At 37.0% G+C, this 21,667-nt stretch overlaps 1 protein-coding gene across 3 annotated transcripts in view; it reads right to left on the bottom strand.

The window, feature by feature from the left end:
- Grb14 (growth factor receptor bound protein 14) overlaps positions 1–21,667 on the bottom strand; it is a 112,939-nt gene that overhangs the window by 35,017 nt on the left and 56,255 nt on the right. For all 3 annotated transcript variants that reach the window (XM_071619125.1, XM_071619124.1, XM_071619126.1), the window contains one exon: positions 7,298–7,454. In XM_071619125.1, coding sequence (XP_071475226.1) covers positions 7,298–7,454 — 157 coding nt within the window. The remainder of the gene's footprint in view (positions 1–7,297; positions 7,455–21,667) is intronic.

Here is a 21,667-nt window from a genome sequence, read left to right as displayed (position 1 = left end):
ACACAAAATATTGCCAACACTCCTAATGCCTCCTATACTTCTGTTTTTCAGGATTTGCAATTTCCCAAGGGATGTATGAGAAGAAGTGGTTCCAGCAAATGTGCTGATCATCTCAAGAAATAGCTTCAGAGCACCTGTAGTGTGCATCTAGGGGGAGACACATCTGTGAAGGAGGTAGATGTGTCTCCCTACTTGCTCTCAGATGGAAAAAGTGACTATGATAGGTTGAATGCAAGAGGCTCCCAACTGCTTTTTTCTTTTGAACCTCCTCAGACTGTGGTACTATGTTAGCTGTCACTCACCGTGAACAGCTGAAGGTTTCATTTTTACTTTGTTTTCATAGGTATCTTAAAGAAAGGGCTAGCTGAAATAACTAAGCCTTGGAAAATGCATAGTAGTAAGTCAGATAAACATGGGCAGAAAAGGGATTCCTGGGAATCACAACAGCAGGAGCAAGGACACTGAGAAGAAACTGCAGTGCATCAGAAATTTGTAGGCAGTTCTTGAACTGCAAACGGTGAGGCTAGATGTGACATGGGCTGCAGATACAAGGGGCAGGCAGGTCACAAGGTACTATAAGGCCCACAGAGGAACTTGGCCCCATATGGCATAAGAATCATGTCTGCCTTCAGATAGATAACCTTGGTACAACTAGAAGAAAGAGAACCAGGAACAGAATCCTGAGGAGAGAACTGGTGGGATCTGAACTCAAGCAGCCGAAGCTATGAGAACATGTGGAAGGAATATTGGCTGAATCAGGAGGTGCATGCAGGCAGAGCAATTGGTATTCTTGTTGCTTAAGTATTTTTTTCATTTCCAGCCTTACGTGTGCTATCGGGACACTATGGTCTTTTAAAAGCTGCAAGATCAGGGCACATGGTTCACTATACAGGAGCCATACATCACATGTTCCAAAGGCTTCAGGACTTTTTTTTGCTGGTGATAAAGGTGACCACAAATCTGAGAGTCGGTTAGTTATACACAGCACAGAAAGCACAGCAACCTATCAGCCCCAGAAAACAAGAAAACACTGCCTGTTTTGTTAAGAAGGAAAAAAAAATGTGAAGGAGCAACTTGAAAGCAGGCAGCAGTGAACTGTCCCCTCCCTGCACTGTACATTGCTTTTGTCTTAAAGAGATCACGTGGACGTGGCTGCACACATAAAAACGGTTTCATTAAAAGCCTCCAGTCATTCATTTTGCTTATTAAAGCCACTCTACAATGATATCCACAATGGAAATCTCAGCTGTTCCTAGTAATAATACTAAAATACAATTAATTCCTTTTCCCAAGGAGTCTATAGGTATGTGCTGGAGGTATGTGCTAATTGCCACTGCTTCGTACCATGGCTTCAATTAGGAATCAAAATGGGAGCAAGACAAACATGGATCCCATTAAGTTCCAGAGGACTTGAAGCTGAAGTCCACTCCCCCACCAAGTTCCTCTTACAGTAATTATACAAAAAGAGTACTCCATCGGAGGAGCTATAGTGACATCCAGTGGTTATTGAGCAAAGCACACCAGTTACAAAATCTGGTATATTACAACATAAAAGAAGGGAAAATATTTGCTGATACAGTGACATTTAAAATTCGATAGCTATTTTTGACTGGAGAGAACTGTAGATTTGGAATATTTGTCATAAACAAATAATGAGAAGCCAAAAAATTCAATGTCTATAAAATAGTGTGTACATCTAGAGTCACAGTCTAACACGCACTCAAATTAGGCAATTCAGAGAACAAAATTGGGGTATTTAGTTGCTTTAAATGATTTATTCTGCCTATTAAAATTCTCAAAATCGGGCTGAGTGGATACTCAATGGCACAGTGTGAGTTTAGCATACATGAGGCTCTGGGTTCTGAGCATTAGCACCAAAAAAAAAATTCTCAGCAGCATATATTAATAATTATGACCAGAAGATATGACGTGTCACTATTAAATTCAAAGTTCCAAACATAATATTACTATTAAGTTATACAAATTCAAGAGCAAGCGATTTCCAACATGATTTCTCATGTTGTTCAGATAAAATAAGTTATCAGCCTTTTTATAAAGTGAACCAGATTGGCTCAGTTTGATCTCAGTAACTTTAGTACCACCTTGGAAAGAAAGTCTATGTGAAAATGTTCTTGGAGTTCAAGATTTAGATTACAGTATGCCTGAGTGACAGAGATGTAGAATGAGACAGAAAGAAACTCACCACATAATCCTAGGAACATGAGCTTTGACCAACTGGAGCGAGAGAAAAACCCTCAACTCTCTTCTATTCTGAAAATCTAAATGTTCTTCCCTATAAGGTCTCAAGATCTCTCAAAACCACTAAATTTCATAAATATGCAGAATACGTGTAAATGGGGCACAATGGGTCATGCACAACTAGCACAAATGAGAAAGAGAGGCAGGGATAATTTCCATAAGCCACAGGCAGTTTGCTGTAAAAGCAAAGCAAAGTTGCTTATCCTCCAAGGGTCAAAACTTTAATTCTGGCCTCTTTTGTGGATCCAGCCCAGAGTCTCACACATGCTAGGCAAGTGTTCTGTCACTAAGCTACATTTCCAGCCCAGTAGTATATATTTAAATTAAATCAGATCATATTGCTTTCTGGGCTCAGACACCCCTAATTGCTTTCTCTCTCTCTCAGGATAAAATCCAGGCCTGCTTCATGCCTATGAGGCCCTATAGGATCTGGTCCTCTGGTGGCTCTGTGCTGTGTTCTGCCATTACATTCCACTGTAGTGACACTACTCAAGGTACACTGGCCTCTGGGCTGCTTCCTGCATACAAGCACATTGCCACTTTGGGCCCTTTCCATTTCCTGTCTCCTGGATCCACAACAATCTCCCTCTGGCCTGCTAGCTGTGTGCTTCAGGTCTGCACTCAAGCACACCTTCTCAGAGAGGTCTTCCCATGCCTCTATTTAAAGCACATCTCTCCCACCCACCTCCACTTGCTGTCCTTCACCCAATCTTCCTTCCCTGGAGTTTATCGACACCTAAGAGAGAACAAATATTAACATTCTTATCCTTCTTTCCCTACTACATACTGTGTCTCCAGGATCTACAAAACTATACAAAAGTCAGTATAAACCTGTCTGTAAATATTTGCTAAACTGTTTAGGGAAGACAGCCAAGGGAAGCTGGGGAAGTTCCTATGTTCCTACATTATGTGGAATCTATGAAGTGAAATGGGGGGGGGGGAAGAAAAAGAACACTCAAGGGTTTTCTTTTATGCACAAAAAAATAAAAAGGAAAGCAGTCTACAAACGTGAAAACAAAAGGAGAGTTTGTTAAAATAGGAAAACTATTTAAAGACATTTTTAATGCTAACAGAAGTTATTTCAGTGTTGTAAAATTATGGATAATTATGTTTAATTCTTAAGATTATTGTTTATTTCTCAGTTATTTACAGTGAACTGATTTATTTTTGTATTTGAAAATATTTTTTAGGGTTAAGGGTGTAGCCAGAGGTAGAGTACTTCTCTGTTTTGCACAAGGCCTTGGGTTTGGTCTCCTGCATCATAAATTTTATCAATGGAAAACTTATCACTCTAGTCCAAAAGAGGTCAAGGATGTCTCCTGAACAACATGCAGAGCTAACTAGCTGGTCACCAAACTTTTGGCAAAGAGTTTGTCCTTTGGTTCTTTATATCAACGGCACTCATTAAAGACTTATAGGGAGGTGTCAGGAGTCATTCTATTGACAAAGGATATCTGTCACTGCATATCATATTTAAGGAAGAAATAATAACCTCATTCTACTTCTTTTTATTCATTTAATATGCAAATGCAAAAAAATGTTTCTTAATTCCATTACTTGATTAAATATATATTGCAAGAGTATTTATAGGTTTGTCAAAAGCACAAACAATAACAACAACAAAAACATTTCAAAGACATATTTGTTTATATTTGGTGTTCAGGAAAACCACACCACCTCCATAATGGTTATTTTCCTATTACACTGTTAGACAAAGAACTGGAGGCTGTGTAATATTATAAATGTTAGCATTTGGGTAGAATTTATGTTTGCAACTGTTTTGCTTTAATAAATAATATGAATGCAAAAAAAAAGAAAATGCCAGAACTAAAATTCCTTCTCATTGTTTGGTCTAAAGCACTGTTGATGAAACCAGGAGATATTATGCTCAAATCTCTGATTTTATTTCAGCAACTTCTAGAAAACACAGTAATGGAAAAATACATTGATATTATTATATGTTTAAATTTAGTATGTAGCTCAAATTAATTTTGCAATGTTCCATTTTAAGCTTTTCCAATAAAAGACTTGTACATTTCATTCTTTAGTATAAATAATTTTCAGTGTTCTCAATGAAAACTGCTACTCGATTTGCAGAGCAGATCTATGTTACTGAACTTGAAAGCTATTTGCTAGGGATAAATTGTAGTGATTATAACCAAAAGAATAATTTTAAAGTTCCCCTCCAAAGAAAAGAGGATGAGGTACTATGGCTATATGTGATGCTAAATAAAGCTATATTCTTGTCAGTATAAGTAAATTAAATAATTTGGAGATATGGCAGATATCTTTTGAGAGCATCATAGTTTGTGAGATTGATTATCACAAAGAGAAGTTAAATTAGTCAGAAAGGACAATGAGGAAAATACACAGTGAGCTTTCTCTGTCCTAGGAGACAGGGAGCCGAGCTGGCCACTGCAGACTGCTTCAGAACGCAGGCTCTCTGGCAGGTATGTAACCATCCTCACTCAGCTGTCACCATCAGCTGGCACTGCTGCAACTCATCAGCTGTCAACTGCAGAGGTGCTCAGGTTCCAAATCCCCATGGAGACTGTGGAACTATTTTAGCTTCTTTTCCACAGGTTTCACTCTGTCCTCTCCTCGGGTTTCTGACATGTCCCAGGACAGTCCTCATCAAACCCGAAGTCTACCAACACTTTTTAAGGGTTCAGGGAATGCAGGCAGCGTGAGGTACATCAACTTCACAAGGGTCTCTTCAATATGAATCCTCCTAAGAACACACTTCTGCCAATATCATTTTTTAAAATTCTGTTTCATCAGAGAATGGCAAATCTCTCATCTGACTAGAACCTTACTTTGGAAACACTTCTCTGGGGTGTAAACCCTGGAACCTATCAAACAAAGGGACAATTTTGTATACTGGCAGTCAGATGAGAAAGTGAATGACTCTAATGACTAGTTATAAAATTCTTTCACAATTCTTCAGACAAATTGAAGGAAGTAATTGAGCTGTCAATGATAAGTTATTTAAAATGATTTTGATGACTTATTACTAAAGTTTTTAATGTATAATGAGAAGGAATTTGCAATAGGATGAATAATAGCTCCCCAAAATAACTCCATCTGAATTCCTGTGAATGTCACCTTCTATGAAAAAAAAAAAAAAAGACTGCAGATGTGATCAAATTAAGGATCTTCAAAATGAGATTTTCCTGGATTATCTAGGAGGGCCCTTATAAGAAAGAGGGATTATATTTGGTGCAGACAGAAGAGAAGGCACGCAGACAAAGATTAGTGTAAGGCAGCCATGAGCCAAGGAATGCTTACAGCCTCCAGAATCTGCAAGAGGCAAGGAATATACTCTTCCCCAGAGTACATGCCTGCTGACACCTTGATTTCAACCCACTGTTACTGATTTCAGATCTCTAGAGGTGTAAAAGGAAATTTTCTGTTATTTTAAGCAACAAAGTTTGTGATAATTTGTTATAGCAACCACAGGAAACTAATACAGAGTTCAAAGAGTTGAATGGTATTGTCATAACAAACTCCTTCTGTTCTCATCTACTTATCTATAAACATGTTTTTTAAAAATCAATATCTATAAAAATAAATAGGGAATAAAACTATTGTTGAACCCTGTCTCCCTTTAGTAATGGATTCTTTATAACTTATTAAAAGAAGCTTTAAAAACTCTCCATGGTTCATAATACAAAACCTCATTTCCAATTAAAAAACAGAAGTTCAGTGGATTAGACAAAAGGGGAATGAAGGAAAGGGAAGAGGATAAGAATAGGAAAGACAAGTGGTTTAAATCTAACACAACTTTCCTATGTACATATATGAATAGAACACAGTGAAACTCAACATTGTGTACATCCACAAGACTAGCATCTGAAGTAGAATAAGACATACTCCATGTTTGTATAAATAGGACAAAATAGACTCTACTGTCATATACAATTTAAAAGAACAAATAATTTTTTTAAAAAATTGAAAAGTTAATCTTTATACCCTCAAAATGTAAAGAAGTTCTCTATACTTTTCAAGTAAAATCTACGGTGCACATCACTATTAAGAGAATGACAAGCCGGGCACGGTGGCACACGCCTATAATCCAACTGGCTGGGGAGATTAAGGGAGGAGGATCGTGAGTTCAAAGTCAGCCTCATCAAAAGCAAGGCACTAAGTAACTCAGTGAGATGTTGTCTCTAAATAAAATACAAAATAGGGCTGGGGTATGTGGTTAAGTGCACCTGAGTTCAATCCCCAGTACCGCCCCCCCCCCAAAAAAAAAAAAAGAGAGAGAATGACCATTGGGAATTGAGGGTATAGCTCATTGGTAGACAGCATGCATGGCCCTGGGTTTGATCCCCAGCACCACAAAAAGAGTAAAACAAACAAGAAAGGAGGGATGATGGGCAATTATAAGTTTCCACTGTGGATACTTATAATTGCCCATACTGCCATCAACATAAAAAATAGTCCAAATAACATTCTGTTTTGTCAACTTCTCAAACAAAGTTTCATTGTGTTTCCAAAGATCATTATTAAATTTCTTTCCTTCAATTTGAACTCAGAGCTGGGCATGGCCGTGTGTGTACCACCTATACTCTTGAAGTTGAGGCAGGAGAATCCCTTGAGCTCAGGAGATCAAGATCAGCCTGGGCAACATAGTGCAACCCCACTTAAAAAAAAAAGAAGAAGAAGGAGAAGGAGAAGGAGAAGGAGAAGGAGAAGGAGAAGGAGAAGGAGAAGAAGAAGAAGAAGAAGAAGAAGAAGAAGAAGAAGAAGAAGAAGAAGAAGAAGAAGAAGAAGAAGATTTAAACTCTATGGTTTAGTTCTAAAATTCTGGTATATCATTATTTAAACAAGGAATAATGCTAAATTTATAATATTTCTATTCTTGTTTCCATTTGGTGATACTTTCATGACCAATCACCAACAATGAAAAATAAAAAGTAAAGAAAAGATCTGATCATATTCCCTTTTGTTTACTTTTATATATCTGAAGAAAATCTTTGCCATATGACCTACAGGGCACAAAAAATGATGCAAGATTATGATTCTTTAAACTTACCTAGACCTATATGAGGCAGGTGTTCAAAAAGGGTCCAACTGTGGTCATCGATGTAATGATTCTTCAGGATCAACAGCTGGCAAACATCTCGGGCAGTTATGTCACTGGGTATCTCTAAAGCCCTGCTGGTTTCATCTTCACTGTACACTTTAATCACCTGTGTAAGGAGAAAAAAAGAGCTAAAATATTCTTGTTTGTTTTTTTAAAATAAATTTTATTGCATACGTTAAAGGTATACAACATGATGTTTTAAGATAAATATAGTTAATTAAATAGTTATTATAGTGAAGTGAATTAACATATCCATCATCTCACATGGTTACCTATTTCTTGTTTATGGCAAGAACAATTTAAATCTATTCATTTGGTAAAAATTCCAAATACAATGACTAATTTAGTCCTCATGATATACATTAGACCTTTGGAAATGTCCACATCCTATATATTTGTTAGTTTGTATCTTTGATCTATGTCTCTCATTCCCCTTCTCCTCACTCTGTCCCTGTTTCTGTATTTAAATTTCTTAATAAAAGAAGATACCATGTGCAACTGAAATCATGCAATATTTTTCTTTCTATGTCTGGCTATTTCACTTAGAATAGTTTCCACCAGGTTCATACATGTTGTAGTGAATGACAGGATCTCCCTTTTTAAAGCTTAATAAATATTCCATTGTGGATTTTTATATGCATATACAACTGAGTATATGCACAAATCCACAGTTCTTTTTATCTATTCATCTTTGATGGAACATTTAGATTGTTTCCATATTTTGGCTATTATTATTGATAACGTTGCAATAAATGTGGCAGTGCAAATATCTTCAAGAGGTAGTGATTTTATTTCCTTTGGGCGTACCCAGAAGAGAGATATCTGGGTCATACGGTCATCCTGTATTTAATTTCTCTAGAAACTTCCAAACCATTTTCCAAAATGCCTGAACTGGTCTAAATTCCCACCAATAGCATAAGCATTTCCCTTTCTTTATATCCTCACCAATACTTCCTTTATCTTCAGAACAGCCATCCTAAGGGCTTTTTGGTGATATTTCATAATGGGTCTGCATTCCCTGATGGTTAGTGATGATCTGCACCTTTCCATATCCTTGTTGGACATTTTTCTGTCTCCTTTGGAGAAATGTATATTCAGGACCTTTGCCCATTGTTTTTCTGCTATCAGGTTGTAAGGATTGTTCTTTTATATATTAACCTTCATCAGATATGTGATTTACAAAGATTTTCCCCAATCCATAAACAGATTTTTCACTAAAATATTTAATTAAAATAACATTCTAATAAGCCAGTTTACTAGTTGAGCTGATTATACTAATTTTCTTATACACTGAATGCTACCTATCCAAAAGTTATTTGTCAAGGTCACTTTACCCAACAAACTCCACATTTTTTGTATTGTCTAAACTAAAAGCCATTCAATGATTATTCAAAAAATTTTCCCCACCACTTTGCTCTATTTAAAAATCTATATATCTCTTATCAATACTTTAAGTTTCCCATTCCCTATTCATATCTTGTACATAATCTCTGTAATGTTAGTGATTTATTCCCAGGTGCACTTATGTAGTATGGAACAAAATCAGACTGTTTGAAAACATTTTTCCATTTCAGATATAGAAGTTTGGGCAAATACTGGATAGATGCTCACCACATCCTTTTTCTTTACTCCCTTGCAATTAATGTTGCCAGGGGATTGAGTTTGAGTCAGTGGAATGTGTGCGTAAAAACTGCTGCACTTCCAGGATGCCATAAAATTCTCCCAAATTTCATCCCCTATTCCCTTTCACCCCTCCCCCACTGAATGGAAACAGCTGTGTGGATAGCCCAAGGGAAAAGGAAAATCATGGGAAAGAATGAGGTTTTGTCCTTAAATGACTTCGAGGAAGATGTTTAACTGGGAAAAGTCATTATGAAACACTAACATGAGCAAGAGATAAATTTCTATTGTGCTGACTCACTGTATATTAGGATTTATCTATTAGATCAGCCAGTGTTACCCTCAATTATACAGAGTCAGAGTTTTATATAAAATACCCCATCAACATTTATCAAGCTGAGCTCTGGGCTCAAGAATTTCCAATTGTAACTATTCTATGTGTTAATTAAGTAAAAGAAGATAAATGTCTATGACAATAGTATGGTAAGATCACATATAAACACTCAACTGGGAAATGAGAGGAAAATTCAATATATGAAGTATGTCTATTGTAAGAACATTGAAATATCTGAATTTTTAGAAATTTGAACAAATGCTAAACAAAATGATATTCAATTTTGTCCTATCAATTATTTTTTAATTATACTTAATGACAATATAATGAAATAATTACTTTCCTACAATGATGGGAATGATATAAAGTGGTAAAACTATTTTGTACATCTATTAGAGAATATTTATTAAAAGCATTAAAAAGTCCATTCCTTGAACATAGTAATTGCACATAAGCAAACTATCTCAACAAACCTGTGTTAAGTGTACAAAATGGCTTTGGGCATTGACATGTCCAATGAAGTATTATTTAGAATTCTACCAACTTAAACATTCAACAGTAAAAGAAAGGTAAACTTTCACAGAATGGAATATTATATGATCCTTAAAACTGTTATCCAAAGAAACTACTTAAGAATGTGTACAAATTCTTAAATGGAATAGTACATACTTACTTGTTGGCTTTGGGTACCTGGCACCACCCCTCTTTATGGCACCATTTTGATTTCCTTTTAAAGTACCATGCCCTCCCTCACCTGAAATCCTTGTGGTTCTGGCAGCTCTTCCTTCAGCCCACAGATGGTGTGCTGGAGCTGCTGCAACTAGCCTACAGGAGCTGACTGTTAAACATTCAGGAATCATGCAAGTCAGGCATCTTCAAATCAGCCATGATGGAAGTATTTATACTAAAGAAACTAATAAATGCCACAAACACTAAGGCTTTTAAAAAGCCTTTTTTTTCTTTCTAATTTTTAAAGCCAATTTATAAGTGCATAACTGCCTCCAGTCCAACCTCTGCTCCAAGGTGGAAGATTATTTCCTAGTTTGACCAATCAGTATCCAGATGCCCCTGACAGCAGTTATTATTTAACAGAGGCAAATGACCTACTCAGAGCCAGAGCCAATGCAAATTTCTGTTCCATAACCATAGAAGGGACCCTCTTTTCCACTGGGCTTAAACCTGGGAAGATAGTAGGCCGAAGCTGTGACTGTTAGTCACTGTTGGTATATAAACCATACTGCAAAAACTTAAATGCTTGTTTCACCTCAAATTCTTATGTTGAAACTCTAATCCCAAAGTGAAGGTATTTGCAGGTGGGACCTTTGGGAGTGATGAGGTCATGAGTGTGGAGCCCTCCTCTATGGGATTAGTGTCTTATGGAATAGGTCACTCTGTGATAAACACTTGCAACCCATTCTTTCTTGATTACACATGTGATATCCTCCACCTGGAATATATTTCAATGCTTCCATCACCAATAACATGTTTCCTTTGGCCAATTCCTACATAAATTTGACCACAGTTCCAATAGAACTGTCTCCAGAAAGTCTACCCTAACTACCCAAGGCTTTATAATATGCCCTTTCACGTGATTTTGTTTTGTAATTATCTGTCTGCTGTCTTTCTCCTCAGCCACGCTAACAAGCTCCTTTAAGGAAAATCTCCATTTATTCACCATGTATGACTGTATCATGGGGAACTAGCCTGGGCAATGCTGGCTTAATAAAAGTCTTCAGAGTGAGTGAACTTTGGGCTCACTGCAAACCTGTCAGCATTTTGCCCATAACAAGTACTCAAAACCTATTTATAACATTTACCTTAGAAATATTTTCTGTCATGAAGTATGTGATTTTTACTTGAAATTTCTATGCTTAGAAAATTAAACTTCTTTTCAGTAGAAACAGAGAGGCAATTTTTCATCATAAAAAAATTTTAGGTAAGAACTGACTCCAGGTTGCAAATCTGGGTTTTAATCTTTGAGATGGCTATAAAGTCATATGAACAAGATCATGAAAATATGTTTTTGAAGCCAGTTATGATTGTCTCCGAATCTGCATTTACTTTTTTACCTAACACATGCAGGTCACTAAGATGCCAGGATCTTTCTGTAGTCTCAGCATGGCCCAGGTTTGCACCTGGGTAGACTATGTTTGCAAGTATTGCATCTGTGCTAGAAAACTGGTGGCATTCTAAAGGATGCTCCCACTATACATTCACGCTGTTGTAGTCAAACTGACTGGACCAAGCATGGTGGGTGCTTCTGACAAAAGCAGTGTAAAGATGCCCACTTCCGAGAGGACAATAGGCTGCCACTCTGGACTGCTCCTTCAGGTGGAGCAATGGTAAGTCACTGCTGCAGCTCCTTGCTGCACATACCAGGCCAGGAATGGAGAGAATGACCAGTGGCTACTGCAAAGGTTCCCTTCACCTCCTCACTATTCCCATGTATTTTCTTGCAGGAAAAGCTCATCACCTGTGATCACAGAAGCATGCCTCTTATTTTACATGCTCTGTCTTCTACTTTAAAGAGGCTAAGAACATGTAAAACTAGGGCATTCTGAAGCCTCAGCCAGAATAGAAAAGAGGGTAAGAACAGAGCAGGAGGTAAAATTGGGGAAAGTGAGAAATTTAACTAACCAATCGGGAAATGTCATTGTTTTGTTCAGACTATGTTACTGCAAATGTGAAAAAATAAATAAATTGCTGAGAATTGAAAGACACAAATTTAAGAGGGTGTAGGCCAACTTAAACTTCTGGCATAAGCACACATATTCATTTCTAAAATAAATAAAATCTACTGAGAGAAAAACTTAAGACTTTTGTTTGAACTCCATTTCAAACCCTTATTTTTAAAAATCCTATTTAATGCTGATATTTATCCAAAATACACATTTGTCTATGAATGGTATAATTATACCTAGGTTAATATTGCACAGGAGTAAATCCTGTCATCTCTGAGATTCATTCAGTGGATCTCATTATGAAGACTTTTTTCACTACCAGTGGAATACCACTGTTAAAAACTATTTTATTTATATCCATTTCTCCCTTAAATATGTTAAAAAGGAAACATCAATCTAAGCCTTATGTCTCTAGAAGAGTTGAGTGTTCCTTTTGCAGAAAGTATGCTCAGTCTTCCTGTTTCAGGAAAAAAGTCAACTCATCAGAAACACTATCTGACTAATATGTATTAATGCTAACTTTCATGATTCTGTAAAAACCAAAGACCTTTTCTTAAGAATCCTTATAATGAAATATCAGTATACTGTTTCCTCCACATGCTGTCAGAGAAAAAGATTTTAAGTTTATATAATCATGCTATTTAATAAAGGGATATTATATATTTCCAGTTCAGTGGTCCAAACTTCCAGTTTGCTTTATAAAGTGGGGAAAAAAATAAAAAGTATGAGAGTATTACTCATAACACTTTATTTATAAGATTATTTGAAATTGCATGCCAACAGGAAGAAAATTTTCCTGGGCCCCAAATAATTTCTAGAATGAACCTTGTTTCATCGATGGAGCAGAATGACTAATAAGGGAAGTACAGCTCAGAAAACATCTGTTTATTACATCCCACCAGCATGTAGACAGGGCTCCCAAGAAAGCCTGAGTGTACACACCAGCTAAGTTGGGAACTCTTTGGTGCCACTGTTTTGCTGGCAATCATGACAATCTTGACCTGCAGAGTAGTTTACAACTTCAAAACTTGCTCTAGGGGCTGGAGTTGTGGCTCAGTGGTAGAGTGCTCACCTAGCATGCATGCATGTGGCACTGGGTTCGATCCTCAGCACCACATAAATGTAAAATAAAGATATTGTGTCCACCTAAAACTTAAAAATGAGTATTTAAAAAATAAATAAATAAACTTGCTCTAGGAGCATGTGGCAGGTAGCAGTGAAAAGTCAATAGCCATAGGAATCCCTGAAGGGATGTGCTGGAATGTGGGTGGAGCCCACCTGTATTTGGGCACAAGTCCTATTGAAGAGGTGTCTTTATGCACTTTACATACCAGCTCCTCCACTGGACTGCCCTCCATAGAAAGTAAGTGGAGGAAAAGACTCAAAAGTGAACCTATTTTTAAAGAAGAAGACAACAATATTACTATTCAGTGAGAAAACAAAAAAATTATAATGTTCAGGGAGAAGTTTGAAGGCCCTAAAGTCTCCAGGTTAAAAAGATAAAACATTTATAGTGTAGGCCATAGGCCATTTCTTTAAAAAAATATATATATTTGAAAATAAGCAAAAGATAGAGAAATTGAAAGTTATTTCAATAAGCCTAGATGTGCTCCCAGAGCACGCTCAGTATCTCTCTGTAACAAACAATCTTCTGAAATTTTGACTCCAAGAACGAATTGTTTGGAAAGCTGTAAGGAAAAGCTGATTAAAGACTAAGCAAACAGCTTTTCTTCTCCTCCCTGATGACCCCAAGGAATGCGATGAAATGGGATAGGCAGCTCCTGTCAGTCTGGGTCCATTCTGGAATATTTGCAGTGAACTCAAGAGTTCTCAGCTGGTCATTCAACAGTTCCACAGAGTAGCAAGGGGGCTTCAGACCTGCCAGGACTGGAAAGTAATTAATACTCCATAGGTTTGCCCCACTTATTCTTGTTTCTTCAGAGGATAGTACAGAGAAGAGGGACCCATTGTTGTTCAGCAGGAAAAAAAGAAAAAATAAATAAACAAGCACAGAGTAACCATGAAAAAAAAAAAAAAAAGAGCAAGAATCCATATGATGAAATGAAGGAAAAGAAAAAAAGAGCAAAGTGAAGAAAAAAGATATTTGGGTCATAATTAGCACTGGTTATCTTCTGTATCAAAGTTTCCATTTTAGGAAAATTAAAATTTAATTTTAAGTTAATATAACTAATTAATATTTAGTTTTAAAAAATTTAAACCAATTAAATATGATGATATCATATTGAAAAGTATATATTGTTATGCAAAAACATAATTTTGTTAATTATTTCTTATATCTATTAATGATATGTACTATTAACACATAATTAATAGGAATTTTTAAATAAAAAACAAGTCCCAAAGAAACTTCCCATGCTCAAGGCTACAAAGCACAGCTTATTTCTATTATTCTTTAAAAGTTTATCACCCAACTAAAGTAGGATTCTAATGTTTTAAGATTGTTTTGTTATTGTTTTTAATAGATAGGCAATGTACCTAAAGCATGTGAAATATTTTTATAACGAGGTCAGAGTAGCCCTGGATTTTTATATTTTTCTAAATAAGGAATGCAGTGTTGTAAGATAAGAGGAGACATTCTTAGATATTTTGAATTAAGCAATTCAGTGTGTTCCCTCGAAGGGAATGGGAAGTAACATATTCATTATTACTTATTCCAAATCTCTAACAGTGTTTTTTAAATGTTATATTTTAGAAACAAAGACTGTTCCAAAAGACCCTAATAGTTCAAGAAAAGCTGTTGCTTTCTTATTGCCATTCTGTATTATTTTGCGAGCTGTCAAATATTTACTAAGAGCAAAATAGTACATAGTGTAGAGAAATCAGGTAGCAAGAAAAGTCTTAAATTCTCCCTTTCAAGGAAGATATTCAACAACACATTTTACATGAGCATTAACAATACCCGTGTAAGTAGCTGATTCAAAATAAATACTGTGACCAGTATCATGATTATAGGAATTGACTGACACAGCAGGTCCATAGCCTTAATCTACCCTTCAACTTTATTCCCTACAATCTCTTCCTTATTCTCTCACTCCAACCACACTTTTTTTTTTTTTTCTGTTTCCTGAAAGACCTATGCTCCTTCCCAACATAGGGCCCTTGAGCATGCAACTACTTCTGCCTAAAACACTGTGTCCTTGCCTTCTATTTATTCTCCTCCCTCAGATCTCAAACAAACCATTGTATCTGTGGGAGAGCTTTCAATGACCCTCCAAGTGTGGATCCAGGCCCCTCCATGTCCACACATGTACAACTATGTAATCACCATCTATAACCCTTGCTCTTCAGACTGCTACAATACACCAGGGCTCTGGTAATGTTGCTTCCTATGATATCCCCAGCAGTTAGCACAACATGGAACCTACACTGGAAATCAAAATATTGCTCCAGTGTGGAATGAAATCATGATGTATAACCCTGGGTGAGACAATACTAAGGTTCCTAAAATAGCAGCTTTGAAACCTCAAGAAATTTGGAAACTGCTAGGGAAGAAAAGATACATGTTGACCAACAAGAAAACAAAGGCATGTTCATAAAATTTGCAAATGAAACTGAATTAGGTGACTTATGGCCCCTTTTAAGACTTGGATCCTGTGATAATTAGAGAAGAAGGTAGGAAAACATCTGAGGATGGCAAATATCATGAGCAAAAATAGCAAGGAAGAAGGAAAACCAATTTTGACAAGAAGAGTTAACAGCCTACCTTGCAGACAGGGGAAGGACTGTGTTACCAAGAACAGGTGAGGAGGTGAGGCACAGGGCCAGCAGCCCCATGGAAAGGGCCTTCACCCAGGGCTGGGCACACTGGCTTCCATCAGCACAATCTGATGAAGGGGCCGCCACAGAAAGGGATCATTTTAAGACGAGCAAACTACAGGGTACATTTTAAAAACAGTTGGCAATGGAGAATTAAGTTTTAAAATAACAGTTTTACATGAATATGATTACAAAGTGGAAAGAGAATAAGGATAAACAACCTTATGTTGACTTAATCATTTAGGAAAGGGCTCAGCTACAAGCAATAGAAAGTCTACACTACAGTGGGTTAACCAGATTGAACTGCTTTCTTTTCTCCTCACAACTGAAAGCAGAGGCAAGCAGCTCAAGGTTTAGTTAGGCAGGTCCATCTAGCTCCCAATAACTGGAGCTCATTCTGCTTTTCCCTGAATCTGTTATTAAAGTCACCAGATGGATAATTCTCACAACACCTCAGTAAAAACACTGGCCTCGTATTTATTTGCATGTTACTAAGTTTCAATAGGAAAAATACAAGGCATGCCTCAATAAAGAGATGCACTGATTCAGAACTAGACGCCCATATTACTGGGGATCCAAGGAGAGTGTCTAAGAGTTCTGGATATGAATTCCAAATGCAATGACGGAGTTTTATGGTGTACTCTAAGTTTCCCATCCAGTCATCAGGCTGAAGAATCCAGTAGCCTCACTACTGGAAATCCCCTAAACTTGGCAAGCAAAGGGATTAGTATTGCCACACCTGACAGCTTGGGTCAGTGACACTGCAGAATCATGACATATCTAGGCTTCCAACCAAGAGAAGAAAAACAGCCTTCAAGCAAGGAGAGGCTCAGAATAGTTCCTTAAAGACCCACCAAGCCACTCAGCTTCTTCTTCCTGGTCTACCTTTTCTGATCTCCTTATCTCAGGCCAGATCCCTGGTGAGGGCTCCTCCCTCAAGGTTGTCTCCTACAAGGGATAGAGAAACCCTAACTCAAATGGGGGTTCAATTTTACAGAGTAACTGGAAGCCCTTTCAGTTTGCTCTGTTATGCAACAATAACCACCCAAAAAAGCGGGGGTGGGGGGGTGGGGGGGAAGCCTAGGCTGTAGCTTAGTGTAGAGCACTTGCCTAACAAATGTGAGGTGCTGGGTTCCATCCTCAGTACCACATAAAGAATAAATAAATCAAATAAAGGTATTGTATCCATCTACAACTAAAAGTATTTTTAAAGGCAAAAGATAGTGATCCAATTTCATTATTAAAAAAGCAAATATTAAAAGCTAAGTTAAAAATTATCCTGTGCTAACCCCCCCACACACACATATATTATTTTTAAGTATATAAATTCAATATGAATAACAGAGAAATAAAGAGGGTGTCAAATCACAAATCTCGCACTAATGTTCCCAGTGACTTCATCAAGGAGTGTTCTCTGAACTGTCAGTGTTTTTACAACTTAGGCAATTCCTGCTGAGAGGCCAATACTGACTAATTCATCTTGAAATAAATCACAAAACAAAAAAACCCAAAAACCAAAAAAATAATAATAATAATAATAATAATACCTCACAAGTGCTAATGCTTATTCATATTTAAAACAGAAAACCACTGGTCATGCTTATATTTGATGCAATGTTATTACAGTATCTCATTTCAGCTTTTAAGCAATAGTTTATTCCCAGAATAACCATAAGATATGTCTAAGGGAAAAAGTTAAAAACAGGTTCACACAGTGAGAAAAAAGAACAAGTTGGGAGGGTGGAGGGAAAAGTGTTTAGACCAGAGAAGAGGAAAACATAAAGAGAGAAAAGTACTATTTAAAATTGTTCAAGACACATCAGACTACTGCAATTATTGAGCAGTCTGGCATCAATGGTAGTACTTTCAGAAACTATCTTTTTTTCATTGATTTTTTTTTGAATTTTTTTAATATTTATTTTTTGGTTTTCGGCGGACACAACATCTTTGTTTGTATGTGGTGCTGAGGATCGAACTCGGGCCGCATGCATGCCAGGTGAGCGCGCTACCACTTGAGCCACATCCCCAGCCCCTTCATTGATTTTTTTAAAAACATATTTTTTTTTCACATTTAACCTCTCTGAAATTTGGATATAACACACTATCAACTGTGTGTTATACTTTAATCAGAAGACTGTAAAATAATGATTTTTTTTGTAATTTAAGGTATCCGATCAATCAAAGATGCTAAGTTCAGTCTGTTTGGAACACTTGAGGGTATTACTTTCTAAATTTTATTATAGTATGTAACACCACGGCGTTGTGATAGCATTAGTACAACTGATGTATACCCATTTTGTCATTTTAATCTTATTTTTCTAAATATTTATTTTATATCACTGAAAAACATGTATATAGTCCTATAAAAGAAAGGGAATCAATACTTTCAGAATCATAAAACCTTAAGGGTTAGAAAGCTTCTTGTAGAACATACACTGAAATCCTCTCATTATATAATATAAAGAAGCGAGGCTGGAGAGGGTCCACTTTGTCCAGGAACCTCCAGCTAGCCAAGCCCCTACAAAGCCAGCCACAGAACCTGGCCTTGGGATCAAACCCAGGGCCTTGTGCATGTGAGGCAAGCACTCTACCAACTGAGATATATCCCCAGCCCAGCTCAGCAATTTTTATGCTGCTTTAAGCTGCTGCTTCTACACAGCATATTGGGTAAAAGTATTAGATAACTAAACACTAGAATTTAAATATACATATATGTCCCTAAGTACTTAGTTTTAGGAATGTTTAAAAATAAAAGCTGTTTTTCTTTTCTTTTTCTTTTTTTTTTTTTTTTTTTTCACTTTTTTTCACCATCTTGCCAGAAAAATTGCAAATACTGAAACAACCAGCAGAGGGAGATTTTATTCTCAGTTGGTGCAAATAAAGAATGAACATACCTTGTTTTGAAATTTTCAATCATAAAATTGTTAAGGCTATGGAATTCCTGTTTGATATAATTACAAGTTTATAACAAAGTTGAAATATTTTTTTTTAATTCTTAACTAGTTGGCTTTTTAAGATAAATGATTTCCATGTATTTTGATATATGTAACATACACACATATTAATGTTGTTTATGTTTATAGATACACACACATTAACGTCTGTTCGTGTGCATTTGTGCTTGTGTGGCCTTACCAGGCAGGAATCATTACCAGGACTCAAACTTGAGGTTCTCCTGGAATTTAGAATGGTAATGTCTAACTTTTTCTTCAAATCTTGAAAGAACTACATAAACTGATTTTATTTTAGAAAATACAAAATAATAGTCCTAATATTTTCTCAAATACACTTGAATGTGTATGAACAAATATGCAGGAGCCTATATCATGTATGAATAATGAGGAGGTGATAATCACTTTCTGACAATGCAGTTTCTGCCAAAACAATTTTTAAATTCTCTTTTGGAACTCTGTTAAGAATACGCATTTTTACTACTGTACAGGGGCAGAAATCTTTATCCTTTCAGGGAGTTTAGTTTCTGAAATTACCAAAACTCTTGCTTCTTTCTTCTGCCAAAAAGAGATTCTTATTTTTAAGATTTGGCTTAGGGTACTGGGACATGGCCAGGAGAGCCAGCCCCACAGACTGCCCCAAGCAACAGTCTGAGACCGTTCATCAGCCCAGCTATTTTTAATCTGCCTTGGCTGCCAAGCATGGGCATTATAGTTTACAAAATAATATGAGACCCAGTGCCTATTTTCATGGAGTCCAGTCCAGGTGCCCACAGTGGCTGGGAGCCTCTGGAGTCCACTCTGTGATCAGATCCTAGACCACAGGTTTATTATCAGCTGTGAGTCTTAGATTCCTCATAGGGCAAAGTGGGAAAAACACTGGCAAACTGATAGCATCCAGTGTTAGGGATTATCATGATAAACTCTGGAAAACAATAAGGCAGTTAGGAGTAAGTTCCAAGAGACCACTTAGAGACACATTTTGTTCTAAGACACTGATATGTCCGTTCAGTCATGATGTCTTTGAGGCAAGTTTGAGGGCACAGTAAGGAAAAGTAAATAGGAGAGAAAAAGGCAGACTGCAGGAGAGGTGAGGCGTGCCCCATGAGTAGGGCACAGGTAGAAGAAGAGGCATCAAAGGCACGCTGTGGAATGGGGGCATATGTGTCTCCTCTGAGAGGTGCCTCCTGTGCTGGTGAGCCAGAGGCCTGGATCCCAGTCCTGCCTCTGCCACTTATTAATGGGAGCTCAGGGAAGACATTCAACTTCTCCAAGCCAATTTTCCTCATCCAAAACGGGTTTGGCCACAAACCTTGTATGGTGCTTATGAGGATGAAAGAGAATGTACAATCAGTCCTGAACAGACTGCAGCTGTTGTTATTTTTATTGGTCTGTGTGGAGCACAGTGAGTGGACCAAATTGCCCACAGCAGCAAGCTAGAGCTGGATAAAGGTGATGGAAAGTCCAGAGTGGGAGGCTTTTTACCTCAGGGATGAAATTCAGGGAAAAATGAAGGAAAAGCAACATGGAGACAGATGTCGAGAAGAACATACCAACAGCAGGTCAGTATCACAAAAGCCCAAACTTATTTTTACTGAAACTGTTTTTATTCAACTAATGGTTATAACCAGTTGAGTATGCCTTATCCAAAATCTGAGGTACAGAAATGTTTCAGAATTAGGATTTCTTTTTATTTTGGAGTATCTGTATATACATGAGGAAACATTTTGGGGAGGGGACCCATGTCTAAACACAAAATTCATTTGTGATTCACACACACACACATGCACACATAGTCTGAAGGTGATTTTCTATAATATTTTTAATACACTTGTGTTTTGACTATGACCCATCACACAAAGTCAGGAGTGGAATTTTCCACTTGCAGTATCACATTGTCTCAAATCATTTCAAATTTTGGAGCATTTGGATTTGGGATTTTCCGATTAGGGATGATGAACCAGTAAATACTAATTCTGTTCCTTCTCAGTGCTAGACACTTGGGTCTGGTGATGATCAAGGGTGATACAGCCCCCACTGTCAAAAAGCTAACCTTCTAGTGCCTCCTCTTATCTGCTGAACCAAGTCTTCATGCCAGATACATTTTTCTCTCCCTCAAATAAACAACCTAAAATTCCCTGACTAGTACTCCCCAAGATTTTGAAAGGAGGAATAATCTAACCACCTCTCATGTTGATTTAAAAAACAAAAAGTCCTCAGCACATATTAATTGGATTGAATTTCAAAAATTCAAATTAGAGTCCTTCTCAAGTTAAAGAAAGGGAGCAGTGGGAATGAGCATTTGAAAACTATACATTCTTTCTCTCTGGTGGGATTAAATGAAAAACAACCACTTTTTTGTTACATTCATTTGCTACAAGAAAACTTTTGTATATCTACTTTCGAAGTATGAAGTACAGAGAATTTAAATTCTAGTAATAGGGAGATCTATAAGATCTGAAATTAAGAAAAACATGACATTGCATAGGTGGAAGGAAAAGAGGAATTCACATTTTTTGCTCAAGTACAGTTGCATAATTATGTTTCATCCCCTCAAGTATTCTGTGAGGATGCATCAATATTCTTAAGATAGAGAAACTGATTCTCAGAAAGGTTTAAAAGAATGCACTCAAAGTCACACTGCAGATTAGTGACGGAGCTGAGCTCAAACTGAGGGTTTCGAACTCACAACCACACAATCTCCACTAAGGCCCCCTTCCTAAAACTCACTTCTCAGGAAAGAAAACATTTTGTGAAGAACAAAAACAGTACTGCGTGGCAGTCTTCCTGGGTAAATTCTCAACTAAGTGACCCCAGGAAAGGAAAGAAATCAAGGTTTCAAAAGAATGTAAACTCTGTAGGAAGAGCAGTAATGATACTCACTACCTTTCACCACCATCTACCAGGCAAGCACACCATCTAAACTCAACCAGTGAACTACCATTACCTCCTCCTC

The sequence above is a fragment of the Marmota flaviventris genome, chromosome 11, assembly GCF_047511675.1.
Source record: "Marmota flaviventris isolate mMarFla1 chromosome 11, mMarFla1.hap1, whole genome shotgun sequence".
NCBI classification, from domain to species: domain Eukaryota; kingdom Metazoa; phylum Chordata; class Mammalia; order Rodentia; family Sciuridae; genus Marmota; species Marmota flaviventris.
This window is presented reverse-complemented; position numbering and strand designations above follow the sequence as displayed.